The 21,700-nt window shown below is 41.8% G+C and overlaps 1 protein-coding gene across 1 annotated transcript in view; it reads left to right on the top strand.

Moving 5' to 3' along the window:
- LOC132261078 (uncharacterized) overlaps positions 1 to 20,053 on the top strand; it is a 54,570-nt gene extending 34,517 nt beyond the window's left edge. Inside the window, exons 3-7 of the mRNA XM_059759606.1 lie at positions 6,509 to 6,623; positions 16,483 to 16,643; positions 17,329 to 17,468; positions 18,287 to 19,382; positions 19,683 to 20,053. Of these exons, the coding sequence (XP_059615589.1) occupies positions 6,509 to 6,623; positions 16,483 to 16,643; positions 17,329 to 17,468; positions 18,287 to 19,382; positions 19,683 to 20,053 (1,883 nt within the window). The remainder of the gene's footprint in view (positions 1 to 6,508; positions 6,624 to 16,482; positions 16,644 to 17,328; positions 17,469 to 18,286; positions 19,383 to 19,682) is intronic.
- The last annotated feature ends 1,647 nt before the right edge of the window (positions 20,054 to 21,700 follow it).

Below are 21,700 nucleotides of genomic sequence, written 5' to 3'. Positions count from 1 at the left end.
AAATTTATGACGTTAAAATGTCTATTTCCGGTGGCCAGAAGCGGCTGTCTGCCAAGGCGTAAATTTAAATGAGAATTAATTGTCACAATTATTCCATAATAACTCAATTACTTGTAATGTCTGTTGAATTTCCACTTGGATACTACTTTTCGGAAGTCTTTATGTTGAGACTTTCTAGCTTTTCCCCCACATTTGAAGAAAGCCATCAAATGTAAAGCGAGAAGAGGCGGATATTTGTTTTGCATGCTCATTTAATCATTCTTCAGCGCTTTAATATGTTTCTTTTTTGTAAGATCCAAGAGGATTTGAGTGTGTGTTCATATTTTTCCAACATTTTTCTCTCAGTGCCCGCAACGGTTGAGATCGTGGGCGGATTTCAGGTAGTTTCAGAACATATCTGTCTATAAATTTCCACCGAAGGGGGTTCTGCCAGCGAAGGAGTGGAATATTATGGCAATAAGGAAACTTCGTTTTGCACTATCCCCATTCAGGGGACGATGTTGTATTCTCGGCACAAGATAAATCGATTCTTTAGGTTTTCTCCCAATACTTAGGGCAAATAGCGCTGAGTGTGAGGCGCAAAATTGCTCAAAGCATTATTACATATAACAAGTTGAAGTGGCTGCCACCAGCATCGCACATTTCCCTTATGCTACACATGTTTCACAATTTCTTATTGGTAATTGAATGAGAACCTTTCTGTTTTTCATACGGCACTTCCTCACAATTTTCCATGCTGATGACGAAGAGGGAGATTTTCGTACGTGGAGAAGAAAGAAAGCGTGAACAGATACTACATTTGGTTAGTGTCTACTCTCAAGTGTTGTGTACATGTTCCATTCAGGGACTTGTGCTGGAATTGAGATTAGATTGGCAGTGAGAAACTATGGGATATTTAGCTTAGTGTACAAACGATCCTGGAAAACATATACTTATTAACATAAATTAGATGCAGTGGACAGAAAGGATGTTGAATCTGTGAACAAATTTAATCAGATTACAGACCGGTAGACACACAAATATTGCCCAGAAGATTACTTGTGAAGGATGCGGAAGAAGAGTGGTGAAAAATCAACAATATCAGAAAGTTGAGTAAGACTTGCTTACAGACTCACAGAAGCTATAATTCCTCAAGAGAGTACTCAAAATGTACGCCAATAACACCTTTGATTTTCTGAGAAAATCAAATATAGCGAATTCTTGAAGATTTCGCAGTTAATTGCTTTTTAACCGAATCTCATTCAACACTTTCAGTCTATTTAGCATTAGCAAAGGAGTTGAAAAGTTTCCTGCATAAAAAGCAATTACCATAACCATTTCTTTAACGATAACAACTTCTTCCTCACCCCGCTTGTCCACCATTTAATTACTATCGTCTCATTCATTAATTCCATTACATAACAAACACATATTTGGATATATAAGTGAGAAAGTCAAAGGATATCTGGCAGTGTGAGTGAGCGGACGAAGGAGAGGAGAATGGATTGTGTACGGGATTTCTAAATTGAACCTCATTTTGTCTTATTATTATCAGAAATCGTCCCTCTCCTCGGGCCCGGAGCTCCATCAACTCCATCCTGATTAGCCACCATCGCCACCCCATTGGCCATCGAGCCGAGCACGAAAGTTAAGATGAAATGACGGTGGATTGGAAGGGTGTTCTTGCACATAACTCGGGGAAGAAATGTGGATTTATAGATTCGCCTTTCGCCAAGTGAAACGCCATGGACTCTCCCTTACTTCTTTGGCTCTCGAAGCGAATATCTTCGAGTTATATGTAGATATTTAATACAACAGTCACGATTTCTGTTGAACGATTCTAATTGACTTAATTGAAGCGCAACAACGTATGAATGGTGTCGATTTATTCTTACACACATACATAGCAGGACCTTCATTGTTTCACTTGTACATTCGCTCTCGTGATTTAAGGATGAATGCCGCAAATTATTGGAATGAACATCAATATCATCGGAATTCAAATTCTGCCACACAATCAATTACGGCTCTTCCCATTTTCGCATGGCTGTGGTGATGTTCTCTTGCAAAGTGGCTCGAGAGTGCTTGGAATGACAATAGTCGGCATGTCTCAAACCACATTTTTACCCACGCATTGGAAGATCGAACCGTGTCTCGGAGAATTACATACAAATGGGATTTACTGTTCAGTGAGCGATTGCACTAATTAGGCCAAATGGAAAACCAAATGACCAAATCCCACAGCCGAATTTATGCCATGAATTGTGTATTTTTGCTTTGAATAGGGTTCTCAAATGCACATATTTTTAAATATTCACAGCAGCTGTGAAAATACAGAAATGTGGTGTATGTAGATTCACGTTTTGGCAGTTAATATGACCCTGTTTTAATGCATAGACATTCCGGAACTGTTATGTGTGTTTTTCCGAGGTGAACCCATTCAGTCGGGGTATATTTGAAAATATGAACGAGGTTAAAGTTTATTGTAGTTAAATGTGAGTGAGTTTCAGTACAAATTGTGGCAACAGACAAAGGGGCTTTTTCCCTTCACGCGTGTAAAAGTTAAAACTCGGAATAATATATACTGTAATTGTGTGAAAAGAAAACCACTGACCCCAAACATTTCTGGTGACAACAGCCCGAAAACGGCAGCAGAGGATAAAGTAAGTTGATTAAGGACGAGGAGAGATTTAGGGGAGTTAAAATGTGCCAAAATGACACGATACGCTCTTATCGTTGCGGTGTGGATGGCAAAAACGAGATTGTGGCATCGCGAAATAATGAAGTTGGTGAAATTTTCAGGACGCACGCCGTTTTTCCACCGTCGTCCATTCACTGCCATTTGTTCCCCTCTTGGCGTCGCTCCACCGTCACGCACAATGAATAGGACCCGAAGTGGGCGTCGTTTCAGGGGGTTTGGGGGAGAGCACGGGCGAAGGAAGAGAGAAATTATACAAGTCATATTGAGGAAATATGTTTATTCGTATCTTTCGACCATTAGAGCACACTTTCTTGCGGTCGACACACATATCGAGAAACGCCAAGCCCCACAATAAAGCCCTATCTTCCGTCCAACACGACGCAGAGCCAAGGGTTCCCGTGTTCCGCAAAGGACACTCTTCCGCATCCCAGACACACACTGTATAAATTTGTGCTGACTCTCCTCCACTCACAAATGAAGGGTTGCCACTCGCCATGACTTAATGTCGGCCAGGATGGCCACACACTGGGGATTCCTCAGCACAGCCCAGGCCGAGCGACTGTCCTCCCATGTGGCACTCAATTTTCTATTGTATTATATTCCCACCAGTACTATTTGATATAAAAATGCCACGGAAATTGGGTATTTTGTGGTTCCACTTTTTATTACACTCACTTCTTCGCATAGTCACCCCATTCTCATGGCATCAGTCGTCGACACCGCACTTAGTCAACTTGATGGAAACCTTAATTTTTCCATGGGTGGAAATGTTGGGGAAAACTTTTACACTTTTTCTCCTTCATTTTTCCCGCCACCGCAGCCGGATGGGCGGCAATAGAGCAAAAACACCCCCTCCACAGGGTCCTGGATGCGCATAGAAAATCTGACAGTGTGGTATTAGGGAAGCTAGGCAATTTGTGACAAGGAAATCACGTCAATTTTTTCTATACAGACACGCCAAGTGGGAGGAAATATGATTAAGGAGGCAGAAGGAATCCTGACTCGGTAGATCTCTTATTTAGGACTCTTGTCTGGGGAAAGAGCACACCATGAAGAGCATCCTTTGAGGCTTCTCACGCTGACAAAGAGCACTTTCCTCCCATTGAAATGGCATGAGGTAGTGGAATAAATTTTTGTTCTATCGCATTCTATATTTAAGTGAATAATGTGGAAAATGATACAATGATTAATCTATGAAACTGTTTTGTTCCTACTTGAAACCTACTAAATTCCTCCCACAATCAGGAGACTGATTACACAACCTTGTAATACATATTTACCTTACTCAACTCAATACTTCTCAAGATTCTTCTCGTAATTTCCTACACTTAATTGCGATCAATTGTGGTGTTCATCTTGGTTTCCTATGTACACTTCACACCTGAAGTATGAAATGAGAAAAGAAGCCTTTTCCATGGACTTAAGACGAGGGTAATTTACATGGCTTCTAAGAAATAAAGGTCAATTGATTTCTAGCATCTCTTCCGTCTTGACAAAATATACCCAATAGTGAAGAGTAAGCCATATAATCAAAATCCATTCCATGGCTTATAAATTTTATAGTACAAAATGATTCGTTCCAGGATTTCAAATCGTATTCTTTACAATTCTGCACGTAAATCTTCCAAGAAAAGTTCCTTTTACTGCAAAATAATTGTGGGTCTTCTGGGAGAAAATTAACGTCTACGATTCCTCAGCAGAGTAGCATTTCTTGCACATTTGGCGAGGAAATGAAATGGAGAAGAGGGTTTTTATTGGTTTCTCTGATTTTGAGTGCAGCATAAATCAATATAATCACATTGAGAGGTACGAAGACTGATGATTGTCAGCATTTCATCATATATCCCTTTGTGTGCCTTGTGCAATATTGCAGCGTGAAGGCGACTCTCTGTACCTTTCAAGTAAGGACACTGGGTGATATATATGTAATAAAGCCAAAAGGTAGAAGCGAGGCTCCTTCGCTTTATCGAAATTTACAAAGAATATTAAATTTTCTTCGCTCCTCAGCACATAATATTAGATTGAGATAATTTCTGAAGTGGTATTTGCACAAAGGACGCGAGGATGCGTGAAAGGACATATAGAGGCAATTCAACTTTTATCCAAAAGCATAGTCAATAAAACTCAGCACCGCTGTTGGGAGGGAACAGAATCCGGCAGGTATTTCTGGAGGCGTACCGGAATAGGGAAGGCATGTGAGAGAGTATTTTTTTGTGTTGCCAATTTAGAATATACGGCAAGGTTGATTCCCACAGTGGTTGGAATACCGAAATGAAATCCCATTGTTATCGATTTATTTTACACATTTTTTATCCGCCCTCCCCTAGGAAAGGGGGTGGAATTGTAGTGGGAACACGTATATGAATATATGGGCTTGGAAAAATAGAGTAAAATCAGTGTTGTAAATTGTTCATTCTCTCTCTCTCTCTTCCTGCTCTTTGCCAACACTGGCACACACTTCACGTGCACATTTATTTTTTCATCATCGACTGTCATCCATGATGAATTTATTTGTGGAAAAGCTATCAAAATTTATGACATTTTACAGCGACGGAGGCGAAGGCTGGCGGGTGGGGCGCCCTCATGCGTTATTGTTACGCACAATGCGAATTGTTGAAAGTTACGGATGAAGAAATTTGAAAGGAAGGAAAAAGATGTGGGAGCGGAGGTTATACACGCGTGGTAAATTAAAGCTTTTTCTCTCTCTCACGATAAATATTCCACAGCCACCAAGTGCCTAATGATACACACACGGAGACGTGGCTTGATAATAAAGACGAACATTTCCTGCCTTGAAATTAATAAAAGCGGCCCCTCTGCATTAAACTGCGGGACAAAAATGCGGAGAATGTTCGCATGCCCTCCGCATGATCCTCCCCTCTCTAATATATGGATTTTTCACCAGCAGAAAAGGTGAAAATGTCTCCGCAAAATTGGCTTGTCTGCATGGAAATTCAATTAGACGACATGTCGCTGAAATTTTAATACTGTAAGCAATACATCTGCATGAATTCGCATAAATTACACATTTCATTCTTCATTTCCCCATTTCAAAAGACACTTTGAATAATTCTGTCAAATATATTTTTAAAACCCACCATCGCAGATGATGAATTTACCAAGAATCACAGAATTTATTAACTCAATTTTGCTTTTCAATTTATTGCAAGTGGAGAAATATTTTCTCCACACTAATTTGATAGTGTGAATTGCATTTGCCAACTGTTTGTCATATTCCAGAATAAATAAATAGAGCGTTTACGTGTGATTGACACTTCCATTGATTTCTCTCCATTCGCTTTAGCAATAATATTGGAAAGCCCGCACATCGAATTGCAACCTTCGTCAATCCACTTTTCCCCTCAGCTGAAATGGTGGCTTTGAGTGCAGAAAAAAGATTTAAGGCGAATTGAATGGCATTTCATCTGTCTGTGATTATGCAAGTGCAGCGGAATACTGAGTGTTTCATGTCCTTAAAAGGATTTTTGCTCTCCATCTCCGCATTCCCATTTCGATACTCCGAATGCGCAATATATTGCTAGAAATCCTCTCCCTCCGACTCTATCTCCATAATGGATGCCATACGAAAGTGTGTTTTGATCACAAATCTGTTTACCGAAATGCCACCCCGCGTGCCAGCGCCAACGTCAAAGCGCAATAAACGAAACTTTGTGTATGGAAATCTTCTGCCCGGGGAGAATGCGGGATTACTCTATTACTCAGCATTGATTTTCAATAAAAAGCCAAACGAAATCGCTCTCAACGCGAAATTTATCACCGCACGTAGTTTTTAATATAGACATTCTTGTCTTGCTATATCATTCGCAGTTGACAACGGGATCCAGTTCGATGCTGCGCGAGCCTTCCTCAAGGAGCTCGATGTGACTGAACCGGTGTGGATTGGACTGATGCGCCCGCAGAACTCCGAGAGATTTGTCTGGACGTAAGTATATTGGGAGATAAATTCAAAAAGTGTTATATATCTGGGGAAAAATAGTGAATGCAGGGGTGAAGCATAGAAAAAAGACATCATAAATCTTGGGAGCATGGAAAAAATGGGGGTTTGGAGAAAATGATGGGAAAATATGGAACACGTTTTGTAGATTTCCAATAAGCGAAAATGAATTCAGCTAATAAATTTTGGCATTCACGTTCGCTCCTATTCTCCTCTTTTGCCACAAGGAGGACGCAAAAGGGGCACAAAAAGCCATCATGACTGCATTTGGAATCCACTCTTTCCCACTATATTTCATTGCATGCCACTCGCAATTCAGAATTTTTACCATTATTTTACAAATACCACACACGACCACCCTTTAGGCGCTGAGGAAAATCAATTTCCTCCACTGTATTTGCGAAGAGAAACAGATAAATATTCAACTGACTGTGGAATGAGAGTTTTCAGGTGGAAAAATGCTTTAGGGACATTTTTCGTAGTCACAATGATTTTTGCTTCGGCTACATGATTCTATCTTTGTGTAGATAACTGGAAGTGAGATCTATTTCTGTGCACATCATTTTGATAGGGACGACATTTGAATCTGTAGCAAAACAGAGTAGATAACACACTAGATTGAAGTTACTATTGTACCCCATTTGTAGCTCAGGGAAGACCTAAATTAAGCCATGAATTAAGAGTATTGTCCGCGACCTTTAGTAGTAGTTGCAACTTTGCAGATTTCGTATTTCAGATCGTAAAAGCTGGGAATTCGCTATGTAACTTTACAATTTTCATAGCTTACATTGGCAACCGCCGGGTGGCGCTAGAGTAAAGTGTTGAAGAAACTCGAACGAAATGAGATGCAAGACAAAGTTGGGAGTTCACTTTCGCAAATATTATAAATTGCAATTGAATTTATAGTTGCAACGACCTCTTAGTTAGTATGCATTAGTAAATCCTGCCCCAAATTCATCTTGATCTAGTGTGCATACAGTTTTGTTAATGACAAACACACGTCAGTTTGTGAAATCTCCAGCGCAAGGATTTGAAGTGGTTTCGTCTCATTTTGTCCTTATAAATAAAGCAGGCGAGGCGAAACCTTGAGAGAATAGAGAATTCACGGAACCCATCAGCAGTGTCTCTTCAGAGACATCGTCTTTGTCGACTATCTCGCAGATATATCTGAACTTTTGGTGGTTGGGAGAGACTCCACAAGACAAGGAGGCTTTCCAATTGGGATTTGGGACAAAATTACTTGCCAAAAAGGGATTGGAAAGTTCTCGGTATCACATGGATTTGGTGCGACTTAGTTTTGTATATCTGCATCATTCCCATTTTTGCCAGTCACTTTTCTTCATGCCTTATGACATTCTAATGGCTTTGGCAATTTTGTACAGTCAGAAGAGGGCAGTTAGGCATACCAATTAGTTGGATGGGATTGTCCTATTATTCTCTCTTCACTGATGATAAATGAAAGGAATAAAAGTTACCTCCTCAATGGTGGATAATTTGATGCTTTGAGCATGAAAGGCAAATCAACATGGGAAGGATGTAATCGCGGAGGATTTAATTCATGGCTTGTGGCAATATTTTGGCCTATAAAGAGAGCACTTTCATTTATGATGGTGTCATGCATCAGCGAGACACAGCATTCAACTGGGGTGATTAAGCCCACTTGGAGGATTTAGTTTCGTGCTAAAGTGTAAGGAAACTTGTGCACAATGACATGCTGACCTTGTTTGTTCTGTGCAAGATTTAGGTCAATTTGCAAATTACATTCATAAATACAACTGTCTACAGTGGGTGGAGGACACTTGAATGCCCTGCAGGGACGGCATCTTCTCACAGTGGCAACTAAAGTGTCACAAAACAATCGAAATAAAGCTGGTTTAGTGTGGCTTTCCTATTTATACCCACCCGACGAGAAATCCTTGCACAATAAGCGTTACATTATGTAGCATTTGTAGGAGCATGAACACGGTGATGGGGTGGAGAGCGCCTTCCCAGTCTCACCGAGAGCTAATGCCAGTGGATGCCACTAGATGGTGGCGGGGGAGCGTGTGAGCCTGGATGGAATTTCGGGGCTGGAGAGCGTTGAATTTGCACGTGTTTCCCAGGCAAGGCGATACACATCGATTGAAAATGATTGTGTATTTATCGGGGGGTGGGGCGTGAGCATAGTCTATTGGAATTCCGGTGAATTGTGCTGAATTGGATAAACCTTCCGTATCAATAAATTTGTACACATTTCAGCAAATATTGATCTCATCGCAACACTGTCGAGGGTGGGATCTGAGGGGGTGAGTGGCATAAGAGTCATCTAATCGTCCCCATATAGTGGTCCTCATGTCGATTTTGGATGCGGTGAGGGATGCGAATTGAATCTTCGTTGCGAGAGATAGTTTGGACGACAGCATTTCGGACACTACTAATTGCTCCACCGCTGCACATTTTACCATTATGGTCTGAGTGCTGCCTTAATTGCACTGGAGAAATTCATTAGATTAAAATCTCATCTCACATTTAAATTATTTATTGTGCAGAGCGACGCAGAGTAAACAATTCCGCCCATGGGCAGGGGGAATAATGTGTATTTGCACGAGTAAAAGTCAAAATCCAATTTCACAAATACAATTTATTATTTATTCATTTCACTTATGGATATGAGACCCGCCCCAACTCTCAGCCATATTAATATGTGCGGATGGATGTACCATGAATGGGTGTTATATTCCAATTGGGGATACACGCTTACGGAGGAAAATCCAAATGGCATCTCTCGCAGGAGACAAGGATTGGGGGCCTCTCGGTGTGCTCCACATACAAAACAACAACCAAGCAGTGAACCGCCCGAGCTAATCCAATCAATTTGTTCAGTCAAGCTTCTTTTCAATTTTCCATATACTTTGTGCCCATCAAGTGCTTCGTGAAGGGATGTATTGCTGCAGATCACTCACACTCGTTGCCGATGTGTCGCATGGCATACATAGCGAGCGAAGGAAAAATCGAGACGAGATATCGAATAAATTTTCAGTTGACTGACGATGGAAATGACGCTGTCGAATGGTTGGCAAAGGGTGAGGGAAGGTAATAAATAAAATTTCGAATTAGAAACATTTCACGTGATTTGCTACCAATTGCTACTATCATGATCCAATTTCATAGCGACAGCCACGCTGTAACTGGATTCAAAAAAGCTCTCGAGCAGAAACGATATAAATTGCCAGTAGTTTGCTGGCTGAAACGCCATATCAAAGGATCCGTATAATTTTTTGATTTATTCTCCGCAAGAAATATGCTCTGTCGTACAAAGTGTGCATTTCTCATGTGGTATAAAGTGTCCTGCAGCAGCAATTAGGTGAGTTCTAGGACAGATATTATAGGGGAAATTAATACTCAAACTAAATGTTGATGGAACAAACGTGAACTCTTGCAAAACATAATGCTGACGAAGAAACACAGCACAGCCTGTGCTGCGGCCGTAGAGAGGTTATCCCATTATGCTATCTTGCTGCCAACTCCCTCATATTGGCTTTTAATTTGCGCTTCCCGGACACTCACACTCGGTGCGCCCGAAGGTTGGATGGCTTGAATGGGAAATTTGGACGTGAGTTGCTCCAATTATTGACGGCTTCTTGCCTCAGCCAAGTCTCTAAATAGACAAAGTGTGTGTATAGTGCTCTCCATCGTGCCATACACCATTCCAGGGGAGTTAATGGTGATGTCACTCTAGGCAGAATGGAAGAAGACCGCGCTAAACCACCCAAGCCATTTAAGGGGTGTAAATTACTATATGAAGAGCATTTTATATGCATCCGCACAATACAGAATGCCTATAATCATTTCTCTAACGCCAGATGGAACTGCTGTACCAGCGATTAATAGAGAGAGAGAGAGACTTTACGATCTGGGAAAATGTGCCACACCGAAGAGGTGTTCATGCAATTATCCGAAATCCGGAATTACTGAATTATTCTCCAAAGCAGCATTCACTTTTGCAATTATAGCCGCTCACCCAAATGTGCCGTGAGCTCATAAAGAAAGACATTATACGCCACCAATTATTTACTCCAAAAGAAAAAAAAACTAATTGGAAGATCGTGAAGAATTGCTCAAATTCAGAAATAATATCAAACGAGCATCACAATTCCGGGAGCACTGTGCTCCTTGGACTCCGCACAGAGTTGCCTCAAGGGCAAAAAAATGCTAAAATGATGCTAAACATGTCACATCCACGGTGTATTAGTGTGAAATGTAATTCATTGCCATCAGATCCAGAAGGTATCCCATCAACTTCCCACCCTCCGAGACGTCGTGTCATTCTTTCGCAGTGGCGATGATCTTCACCTTATTTAAGGGAAAGTTTAAATCTCACTTGGCCCATCCCCTGCGGCGCCCGCCCCCGCCATCCCGCAACATCTTCCGGCTGACGGGGGGAGCAATCAACATAAAACATCCTTCGGCATCGTCAGCTGTGTCGCACACCAAACAGTCTGGGCGAGGGCGTGAGAGGGAGAGACGCCATGCAAAAGAGAAGGTAATGCGAGTGTGTGTTGAATATATCTTCCTGGCAAATGGAGACTCAACTGGAGGATGGCAGGAAAACTATATGTGATTTTTATATAATTTAGTATGCTGCCTCCGTATACAATGTGACAGTGGGTGGAAGGAGTAATTCGTTGCCTCTACCACGACGTCCCGGAAAAAAATGTCAAAAGCAAAGTATATCCATCATCATGGAAATCTCTGTAATATGTGAAGGAAAAAGTTTTTCCGTTTGAAATTTTCCCTCGCATGCCCTTCCACCCCAACTCGTCCACAGTCACACATTTTTTTCTGCACTGTCTGCTGATTTTGTATAAATGTTATGGGCAAATATTGAAATTCTCACATGGGGGAAACTTTAGGGACATTTCAGCACTTTCCGTCGTCATCATGCCCATAACACGAGCACACACACACACAGGCTCCTCAATTGGTTTATTTCCAAAGGATTTTCTTGAAAAAGGAAAAAGAAATAGTCCGGGAAACCAACAATTAATTTCGCTTATCCGATAAAAGGATAAATGGCAACTGGGGGATAATCATGATATTCCGTAACAGTTGTATGCCAATCTCAGGGGCGTCATCAGCAATATTGTTAATTAAATATGTATAAAATTTAATTTATACAAGCCCGGGTAGTTTCATGAGAATATTGCATATGCTAATTTCGCACTCCACGTGTCAGAAATAATGAATAATCGGTCATTATGGCACTCAAGCGAATTTTTAATTTGCTGATAATTGAATCAAACATTTCGCATTTAATTATCAAATATAATAAGCTCATGCGTCTGAAAAGCGTGAATAATATTATAAATTTCATCTCTAAAAAGAGTTTTCCACTTGAAAACTTAAAGTTTCTAAGGACTTTGAAAGCACAAGTTTTGTTCACTTTGAAACCCTTATCGGCTATTTGAGTTGTTCCCTTATGTTCTCACGGAAAAAGTCCTCGAGAGCCTCCTGCAGTACGAGACATTAGAATTTTATGTTCGCTCGATCCTAAAATTTTCAAACTCAATTATCAGTCGCCAAGTCATATTGCAAGTTTAAACCGACCACATAAGGTTGATTATCGTAAGAATTACAAGTAATTTAAAACTTTTTGGTATAGCATAGAAGTTTTCCCAATGTAATACAATCATGGTGAAATCCTCAGTGCTGGAGGCTCTGTGTGGACAGATCCAAACCCCCAAACATTGAAGCGAAAAGTAGAGGGTAAAAGCTCGGAGCGCAATAGAGAGGTTAACTTGTGGGATTAAAAGGATTTGCCTGGTTTAATGATAAAAATCAATTCTCCATGTGAGACAATTCCTCAGGGATCTTCCCACGTTTCAACTTCTCATGTCTGGCGCAAATTAGTGAAGCTGAAAGACTTCAGTTTCGGTTTGTCCCAAAACTATACACATGAGCCGTCTCATATCGCCCATCCTTCGGACTATGGGGGCTTTCGGAGAGAAGTTTAAAGCCCTGAAACAGACAATTTGCTCCTTGATAGACGCTATGGACAATGGATGTATCGTAAAATATTTAGGGGAGAATGGTTATGAGGTTGATGGTTTGTCACTGTTGATGGTGTAGGGGAATTTGGAAGGTAATTTGCACCCCTTTTCCCCCCCTGCTAGACAGCGTTAAAGAGCAGTGGCTGTTGAGAGCTGAATTCTTGACTCTGTCTTTGCTGCCTCTGTGGACCGACTCTCCGCAATTGTGACATTGTGTTCTGTATGATGTGGGCGGAAGGTGTGGGTGGGGCCGTAGAATTAAAATGTAGACTGTGGGGCTACAAGAGAGGAAAGCCACAAACCACCAGTACCATTTATCACAATGTCGTTTTGGATTTTCAATTATACTTCCCTTGTACACATCTCACCACTTTATACCTTCTGGATTGCGATGGAGTGGGTCCGAGTCTCAAAACGGCGGAGCGAAAAAGCGAATAAACCACATCCTATGGGAAACACCCAATCTCATGCCCTTTGTCATATTAGATCACAATATAGAAATTTATCCGATGAGTGGATGGGATATTTTGCCATAGTCGGCCACAGAGAACGCACAATATTCCCGTAATCGTTGCTAATGTTGATGATGGGGTGTCATTTCGCATGATGACAATGGAATGAAGCTCGACCGTTGATGAAACACCAACCGACATCATTCAAAATATCACATTACGTGCAGGGAAAATTGGGATTGCGGGTCCTTTGGCGTCAAATTAGAGTGAAAACAAAATTATTATGGAATCAAAACGAAGGGTTCCCTAATATGTACCCCCGCAACTCATCCAATTAGGCACGAAATCTCAACTACTTATGCCAAAGCATGATTTTCACATTGTAATCTTCGCTCTAAGTAAATGTACTGAGTGAGACTAATGACTGTAATAAATCTATTAGGTAAATATAGAAGGGGCTTAAGCGCTGCTAAATTAAAAATTAACACTCAACCAATTCCGCAAAAAGCCGAACAAAGTAAATTCCGGCTGCATGAGCTGCATAATGAATTCTGTGACACCTCAATTGCTCCACTCTTTAAAGCAGTGTCGCGTGCTAAATGAATTCGATTTAATTTATCACAAGTGGGTGGTGACTCAAGAGCCGTATCACGTTCGATGTAATTTACGGCGGAAAATGTATTTCCTGTATACTCTCGAGTCCACTGAAACAAGACGCAGAGTGAAGCGAAGAGGGTTTCCTTTCACTGATGGGGACGAAAGAGGTTCACCCCCAGCAGCGTGAGACAATTTATATTGTCCCGAACCCACTTCGCGGGGGTGGAAAACAATTAAAATGCGATGCTGCAGTTACTGTCGATTGGATTTTAATGGAGAAACGAATCAGCGGAATTAATTAAAACCACTCCTTATTTGCGCGCAATTTCATCTGCGCGACTCAAAAATATGTGATGTATAAAAATTCACACCAATTCACTCTCGTATGAACGCTTTTTTGAGGACACTCGGGCGCAATCATAGTAATTAAGCATGAATGTTGGGAGTTTACTATTTATCTTGCAGAATAATTAAATATCCTCGATGTTCCTCTCTTGATTGCTCATCCGTAAGACCTTCGCAGATTGAACTTCTCCTTCGGTCTCAAAGTAGATTCAGACTACAGACTGCGATATTAGTTATAAATTCTACGCTCATTGCACATACAGTAGAAACCCAATTTCTTTATACATTTCCACGATTGCGAGGGTGTAGTTTAATGCGAGTACGAGTATCACTTGAGTGCAATTTCTCCGCACATGTGACGTGGAATGTAATAAAAGTCGTATGAAATATTTAGAAAATTGTGGCAATGCATAATTTTCAATTTATATTCTGTGGGATTTTTTCAATCTGCCTCGTCCATCGTCCTTAGGGATGAAAAATATGTGTCTCAGCATGTCTTGGCCGTCCTCCTATGGCGCTCCGGCTCCGGCCGATCCACCGCAGATATTCCGCACTTAGTGTGGTGCAAAGTGAATTAGGCTGTGGCCACAGTCACATAAAAGCCGTACCCAACTGGTCCCCCAATTCATTCGCCATGTCTTGCCATGGCTGGCAAATGATGGCCTTCGGTGGCTTGTGGAATGCACAATTGTGCCGTTCCGATTCCCCAAACCCGCCGGCACACCTCACCATTTCTGGGGCGGGCGAATGCAAAGATATGTGATTTTGTGAATTTCAATTCCACGGCTCCGATGGTGAAGCAGATGCAAATCTACTGCCGCCGTATCCATGAGAATCTAGCGTGTGAGCTCAGCAATGGAGTATTTGTGCAATATCATATGTTTGCGGTTGGATTTACCCCTACATATATTCCCAGGGTGAATTTCCCAATCCCAAGAAATGGTCTCGTGCAGGGACACGCCAGAGGGAGGTTAACTCTGCACACTTGATCAAAATTGAAGGGAGATTCCCGGAGAGCATCAAGTCCAATAACATAGAATGTTATTGCTAATGTACACAAAGGTGTGAGAAATCCATACGGAGCACACTCTGGTGGTCCGCAGAAATATACATAAGTATAACTTTTACTCGCAAAACCCCTGTTTGATTTCCATCCACTTTGCATTCCCGCACCAAATAGCATCGTCACTTTTACATCATGTATCGCAAAGAGCAGCGCATCATATCACAATAACCCATTCCATCCCATTTCGCCGTCATCTCAGGCGGCGCACATCCAAAGTACCATAATTCACCTAATCTTCCTAAGGGATACGTCGAGGCCGACAGTTCGGATTTGGTTGACTTAATTGTTTACACACATTTGGTGTAATACATATTTTATAATCATCCCATTTATTTCCCTTTTCATCCTCCATCATAATATCTCCCTATCAAGCCATGAGCTTGTTTGGGGTGTTTTGCACTGGCTTTCGTCGTAGCTCAAGATTACCTTTCACACACGAGTGTGCGAGTGTGGGTGGGGGTGGCTAAAAGGAGGAAATATCCTTCGTATGAATACACAAGAGCCTCCACTTGAGCCCTAATTTATTTCGGAAGGATTATTTAGTTTCACCTTTCGCACAACAAATTGATAACTACTGCCAGGCTGTTTCTTGAGGGAAAAGAAAGGCTCGCCGCTAATCCATCAATTTGAGCGTGTGAACGACGTGTTACTATGGATTAATGTAGCAACATGAATATTTCATAGAATTCCCATGGAAATGAATAAATTAGCACGTGTTACCCTATTGGAAACCTTTCTCCATTTAATTCAGGCAGAAAGAAGCCAACAATCCTCCGAAACCCACATCACAATCTGAGGCGGATTAGGAGTCCGAAAATAGTTTTATACGAAATCGATTAGGTGGAATTGAAGGGGAAAAAATTATTAAATTAAGAAAATACAAATAATAAATTAGGTTATTATCTTAAATATTCAAATTTCAATAGTATTTTCTCAATTTGAAGCTTCATATTTATGTTTGTCAATCAGAGGTTCAAAGAGCGAAAGTTTCGGATAAATATGCAAATATCACACTAACTAATGGACCAAAGTTCTCAATATATCCTAAAATATGCTGAACTCTATGCAATTGATAGTGTGAAATGTAATCAGTGTGTAATCGATAGTCATAAATAGTTTGTGAACAATCATGAATATTGACAGAGAAACATTCTGTGTAAAATATCTATGAATAATGAAAACGAATTTAGTTCTGTCGATTACTATCGCCAAAATTGGGTATATTTTCAATTTCCCCATGCAAAATACGCCTAAATCCTCCAAATGGAAATTTCAATTTGAAGACTTTGGGAGATTGATATTGGGAGAGTATTGCTCTGTACAATATTCAAAAACGTGTGCAATAAATTTCGTTGCAGAAATGCAAAGCCACTCGCACCAATTTCCGGCTACTGGGCGGAATCCTTGCCAGCCATAGACTCGCCACTCTGTGCAGTTATTGATCCACTTCGAGACTTTCGATGGCATGCCCTGCGATGTGGTGGCCCAGAGACTGCAGCATTTTTGTGCGAACTAAGCGGTAAGTTTTCATGTGGTTCTCCCGATGGGGCAAACAAGGAAAAACACACCTTTTCTGCAGTACGGCTTGAAAATGGTGGGGAAAAACAGGAGCCTGCAGGGCAATAGACCAATTGACAAGCATCTCGAGCTGTTGCCACTCGTCCAGAGCGAAGCATTTAATTAAAATTGAGCCATTTCTGATAGTGGCAAAACTCCAGCAATTTGCCGAGGGGATAATTTAATAATGCTTCTCACCAGTTGTTTCTTTCGGAAAACCCCGAAAAGATGAAAATTTAATTTGCTCCAGAAATAATACGTGGCTACACAATAATTCATTTCAGTATCTAATAAAGTTTCGGGCTATTCATGTTCACGAGTGTGGACACACTTGATAAAGGCACTTTCGGAGTGTCTAAATTAAAATACACACCTATGATGATGACACTGAAGCGAGTCATTTTTAATTACGATGTGAACACACAAAAACCTCACTATACGTGTGGCCACAATCAAGATTTTAAAGTTTCATGCAATTTTTTTTTCAAACTATTTCCCCTCTGAAATGCTTGATTTAATGGCAACTTTGCCCATTCGCCACACCGCGCAGAAACTCTCTCTCTTTCTCTCCCTTATCAAATGTGTCAAAGCGACCTCCTCCTCGCCAAGATATCCTGTTTCTCGTGCTGAAAAATGCATTCTTGCAGTGCCGAGCTGGGCGTCCGATTGCGCAATCACAGCCATGCCATCGCTCACGATCCAGTACATGTCGGACAGTGGCACGGTCCAATTATCCCGTGACTGCGGCGACGAGGGAGGACGTCACATGACGTGCAAAGGAAAGCAGGTGAGCGACCGTTAATTACAGCGCCTCACACAATGGCCAACCCGCAGAGAACCGCCATGAGGTGTTTAATTTCGCGTCTACGCCACTAGCTGATGGTCAACTAGCGGGAGCTGATTTTCCAATTCATTACCATCGGACGGGAGGGTCGTGAAGTCAAAATATTTCGTTAATCGACGTCAAGCAGCATGAGCCGTTTTTTCTAGGTCGAATCATGAGTTTTGATGAAAGTCGCGTAAAAATGAATTTAGGTGCATTTATTGAGTGGGTGGCAAAGCTCTATAATCATGCATAAATCATTCAGATTCGGAAATCATACATGCCATTGTGGGCTGAACAATATCATGTGCTTGAATCATTGGCAGTTATTAGACGTATTAATTCTCAGCACACTATAACCAAGGGGAAAGCCACTAATCGATTTTTGAAGGAAAATTGCAAAAAAAATTAATATTTTCGCCAAAAAATTAAAATTATCAAATTATTTTTTCTGAAATATTGAATAAACTGTCGTTTTCTCATGCTGCAATTTTAATAATAATGGGTTAATTTGGAGATTTAAACGCCCCTAAATAATCTATACACCAATATTTTTTCCGACCAAACTGTGGGAAAAATAATCGAATATTAAATATATTATAATTTTAATAAAGTAGTCGGAAAATAATCAAAACATTCAAAGAATAATCAAATATTTAAATATTTTGTGACATTATAAAAAATTGTATGAAAAATGAAAAAAAAAATGTATTGAATAAGCAGAAAATTAATAGTCTGAAATCGCTAGTGAATTTCCCCCTGACTATGACTATGATTTTCAGGATAGGGACACAATACTGAAGCAATTAATATGTACGGACGAGAATGCTGTGGAAATGTCCGTGAATAATCTAATTATGCCCGACGATAATGTCTCAGCCGCAAAGTCGATTAATCATGAGGTGACTTCGGCTAAGGAGATGGAGAATGCAGAGTCAGATAACACGGAGGACAACAATATCGACTTGGCGCTGAGCAGACTCGATTCAGCCACGGGAAATGACAATAATCTCGTAAAGATTACCCTTGAGGACTTGATGGTCGGCGACCAGCCAATTGATGAGCCTCAGACACTGCTCACGGATGAAGTGACCAAGACGCCGTCGCAGAAGAAGGTGTTGCCAATGGAGAAGAAGCCCTTCACCGGCAAGAGGATGCGCGGCAGAAATCCTCTGGATGACATGATGATGGGTGATCAGGCTGTTGCCGATGCAACCACTCCGGAAGTCTTGCCGCACGTGAAGAAGATGCTTCAGCAGGACCTCAAGCTCAAGGATCTGCCCGCTGTGGAGGACACCAGTCTTCCGCCAGAGTCTTCGGACGTCACTGAGAAAATCATCGCTCCCTCTACCTTCATTCCCGCCACGGAGACCAGCGAGTCTGCGGACACAGTGATACTCTCCACCACCACAATGGCCACCTCTGTTGAACCCCACAAGGACACCACAGAGCTTCCGGCGAATGAAACCACCACTGAGCATGAAGCGCTCGTCACCGTTTCCATCACGAACGACATCGTGCCGCCGGTTGGAGGACAGGCGAGCTCAACGGACGAGGGCACAGGGAAGAACATCATTCATCCGCTGCACATCTCGTCAGACTCCTCGAAGCAAGCCAGTGGCTTCGTGAAGCCTCACCGGAAGGACGACTCGCCACAGGTCTCGCCCGATGACCACTTCATCCCGCCCATGCTGCTCGTGAAGGCTAAGTTCACGGCCACGTCCACGAGGTCACACTTGGAAGTGGCCACAGAGTCGCCCAACAGCACGCTGAACTCCTCCGACGGCAGCCAAACGGACAAGGCGGCAGAGGAGGTCCCGACTCCTGCCAGGGACAATGCAACAGACACGGAGAGCAGGGATGAGACATCGACTGTTGGTAAGCTCACTCTCCTTTCCCTCCATTCCACATCAGCCAATTGGGATTACGCGAATGAGCTGAGAAATGAGGAAAAAAAATTGTCTCTTTTCTGAAAATCGCAGGTTTTATTCAAATTCCACATTGCGAAAAATCATCGCGAAATTCAATTATCCAAAAGCTGCGAGTCATATCTTTAAATTTCGCCCCGAAGTTATATGATTTAGGACTTGTCATAATTGAGGGAAAATCCTCTGTTGATTGCGTGAGGAAAATGCTCATGGATGTCTGCACGCTCGCTCTCTTTCTCTCTGTTTCCAGGTGAGTTGCCATCCTCATCACCCACGGTGTCCCCGCCCGTGAACAATGGCGCAATCACCGACAAGGCGGAATTAATTCAGGAAGTCACCACATCTGCCCCATCCTCGAGGCAGCCACCGTCTGACACCAGCGAGGGTGGGAAGGGCGCAACCGCCGAGGACGCAACCTCGCAGGCTGACAAATCGTCTTCCGCGGCGGAGCTGGAGACTACGCTCTCGCCGTCCAGCAGCAGCTTCCTCCTGGCCCAGCGGCGTCTCGACTACGAGAACAGCTTTTCCAACATCGAAAACTACCAACCCTACCGGCCCAACCGTCGGCGATCGCTCACGAAGCCCGACTCCGTGTCGTACTTGAAGAAGATCCTCGGCTAAGGCCGCGCGGGCGGGTGTAAAAACTGTCAGGTGACAAACGGGAACCGGAAGGGCGGTTCGGGTGGCGAAAGAGCACATGATAAGTCCCGAGGTGGAGAAAAGAGCAACCCATAATTGTAGGAAATTCAATAAACTTTGTCAATTTCTCCGCAATCGATTTATCTCGTGGTCTTCGCTCGATTTTTTAGAACAACGCAACATTTCTATATTTATCAGGAAATAACACACAAACACACATACAAAATAGCGACACGGAAAAAAATTGCCAAAGTTGTAAGGAAATACTAATTACGTAATTAATTGAAAGAGAAAACGGAGACACTAATTAATGGTGATGGGCAAATAAAATATTAAAATACATTTTAGACAAAAAAAAATACCGCGGCTTTCACCCTCTTGTTGGCCGGAAAAGAGAGAACATTTTCCTCGCACGAAAGGAGAGACAGACAGTGGCACATTTTGCAGAGTTTCTTCGAATTTTGGGTTTTTGGAAAAAGGAAAATTGGGTTCTCAGAAAGTGATCAATTCTCCAAGAGAAGTTTAGTGAATGTGTTTGAAGCTTTCGAAGAGACATAAATTGCGTTTCATTTTATGCTTTCAATCCGTAGATGATTTTATGCTGGGCTGAGGGATTGAGAGAAGAACTTTGGTATAAAATACCAAGGGTTGGTCAACTCGATGTGCCACTGCGACTCTCCTTGAGTGAACCATCAGTGACGGGAGAAATTGTATTAAGTGAAAGTATATATTAAGAGTAAAACATGGGGATGAAATAATATAAAAGTATGATTAATTGTATTTAGACGGATAGCTTTCTATATAGATTTCAGTGGGACGTAAATCAACCCTCTTATTAGAATAAATACTCCCTGGTCCTCCTTTCGTGACAAGTGGAAGAGAACAACTAAATGGGAAAACTCAGAATGACAAAAAAATCCAGCGCGGATGAACTGGGGGTGTTTGGGGAGGTATTTTATGTAAAAACTTTCCCTTCTTGCCTTTTGTTCAAGCCAGATAGGCGATGTTTTTTTGTTAATAAAATCGTCAAAACAACATTTCCGCAAAATCACACACAGTTAGCGCGCTTTTCACTCCTCTTCCCATCACTTTTCCCCTCCTTAACCCATTGCGTGTCACGTCAAAGTGCACAATTGCGGGAAATCTGAGTGGCCGCCGAAGGCCAGTAATGGGTTAACAGCGCCCAAGAGACAATGGATGAGAAACATGCGGATTGCGGAGTGAGAATCTCGACCAACAGATTTCCAACTCTGATATGCCATTTTTTTTTACTCTCCGCGCTCTTGTCATCCCTCCTCATAATCTCTTCAGCCAATTGGTTTTTCCCGCCCTTGTCTTAAGGTTTCTCCTTCTCTCTTCTTTCTTTCTTTTTTTGAGGAATGACATAAAGAACGGAATGATGTGACATGATAAAATAAAATAAAAACGTGGAAACTTTATGACCAGCAAACACAGAAGAAAGTTTTCTGCTCATTAGTCTGGGCAAAACTTTTCCCACTCTTTCCCTCTCTTTCCTCTCACTCTCCTGAGATTGATACAAATTTTTGGGGGTCGCGCAGGAAAAATGAAATTTTCCGTTTCTCTCTCCCGAAAAAAAAATATCAAGAGCCACGAGAAGAGCACAAAACT

The sequence above is a fragment of the Phlebotomus argentipes genome, unplaced genomic scaffold (genome assembly GCF_947086385.1).
Source record: "Phlebotomus argentipes unplaced genomic scaffold, Phlebotomus argentipes genome assembly scaffold_18, whole genome shotgun sequence".
In the NCBI taxonomy this organism is placed as follows: Eukaryota; Metazoa; Arthropoda; class Insecta; order Diptera; family Psychodidae; genus Phlebotomus; species Phlebotomus argentipes.
The sequence above is the reverse complement of the archived record's forward strand: the minus strand, read 5'-3'. Positions and strand labels throughout refer to the sequence as shown.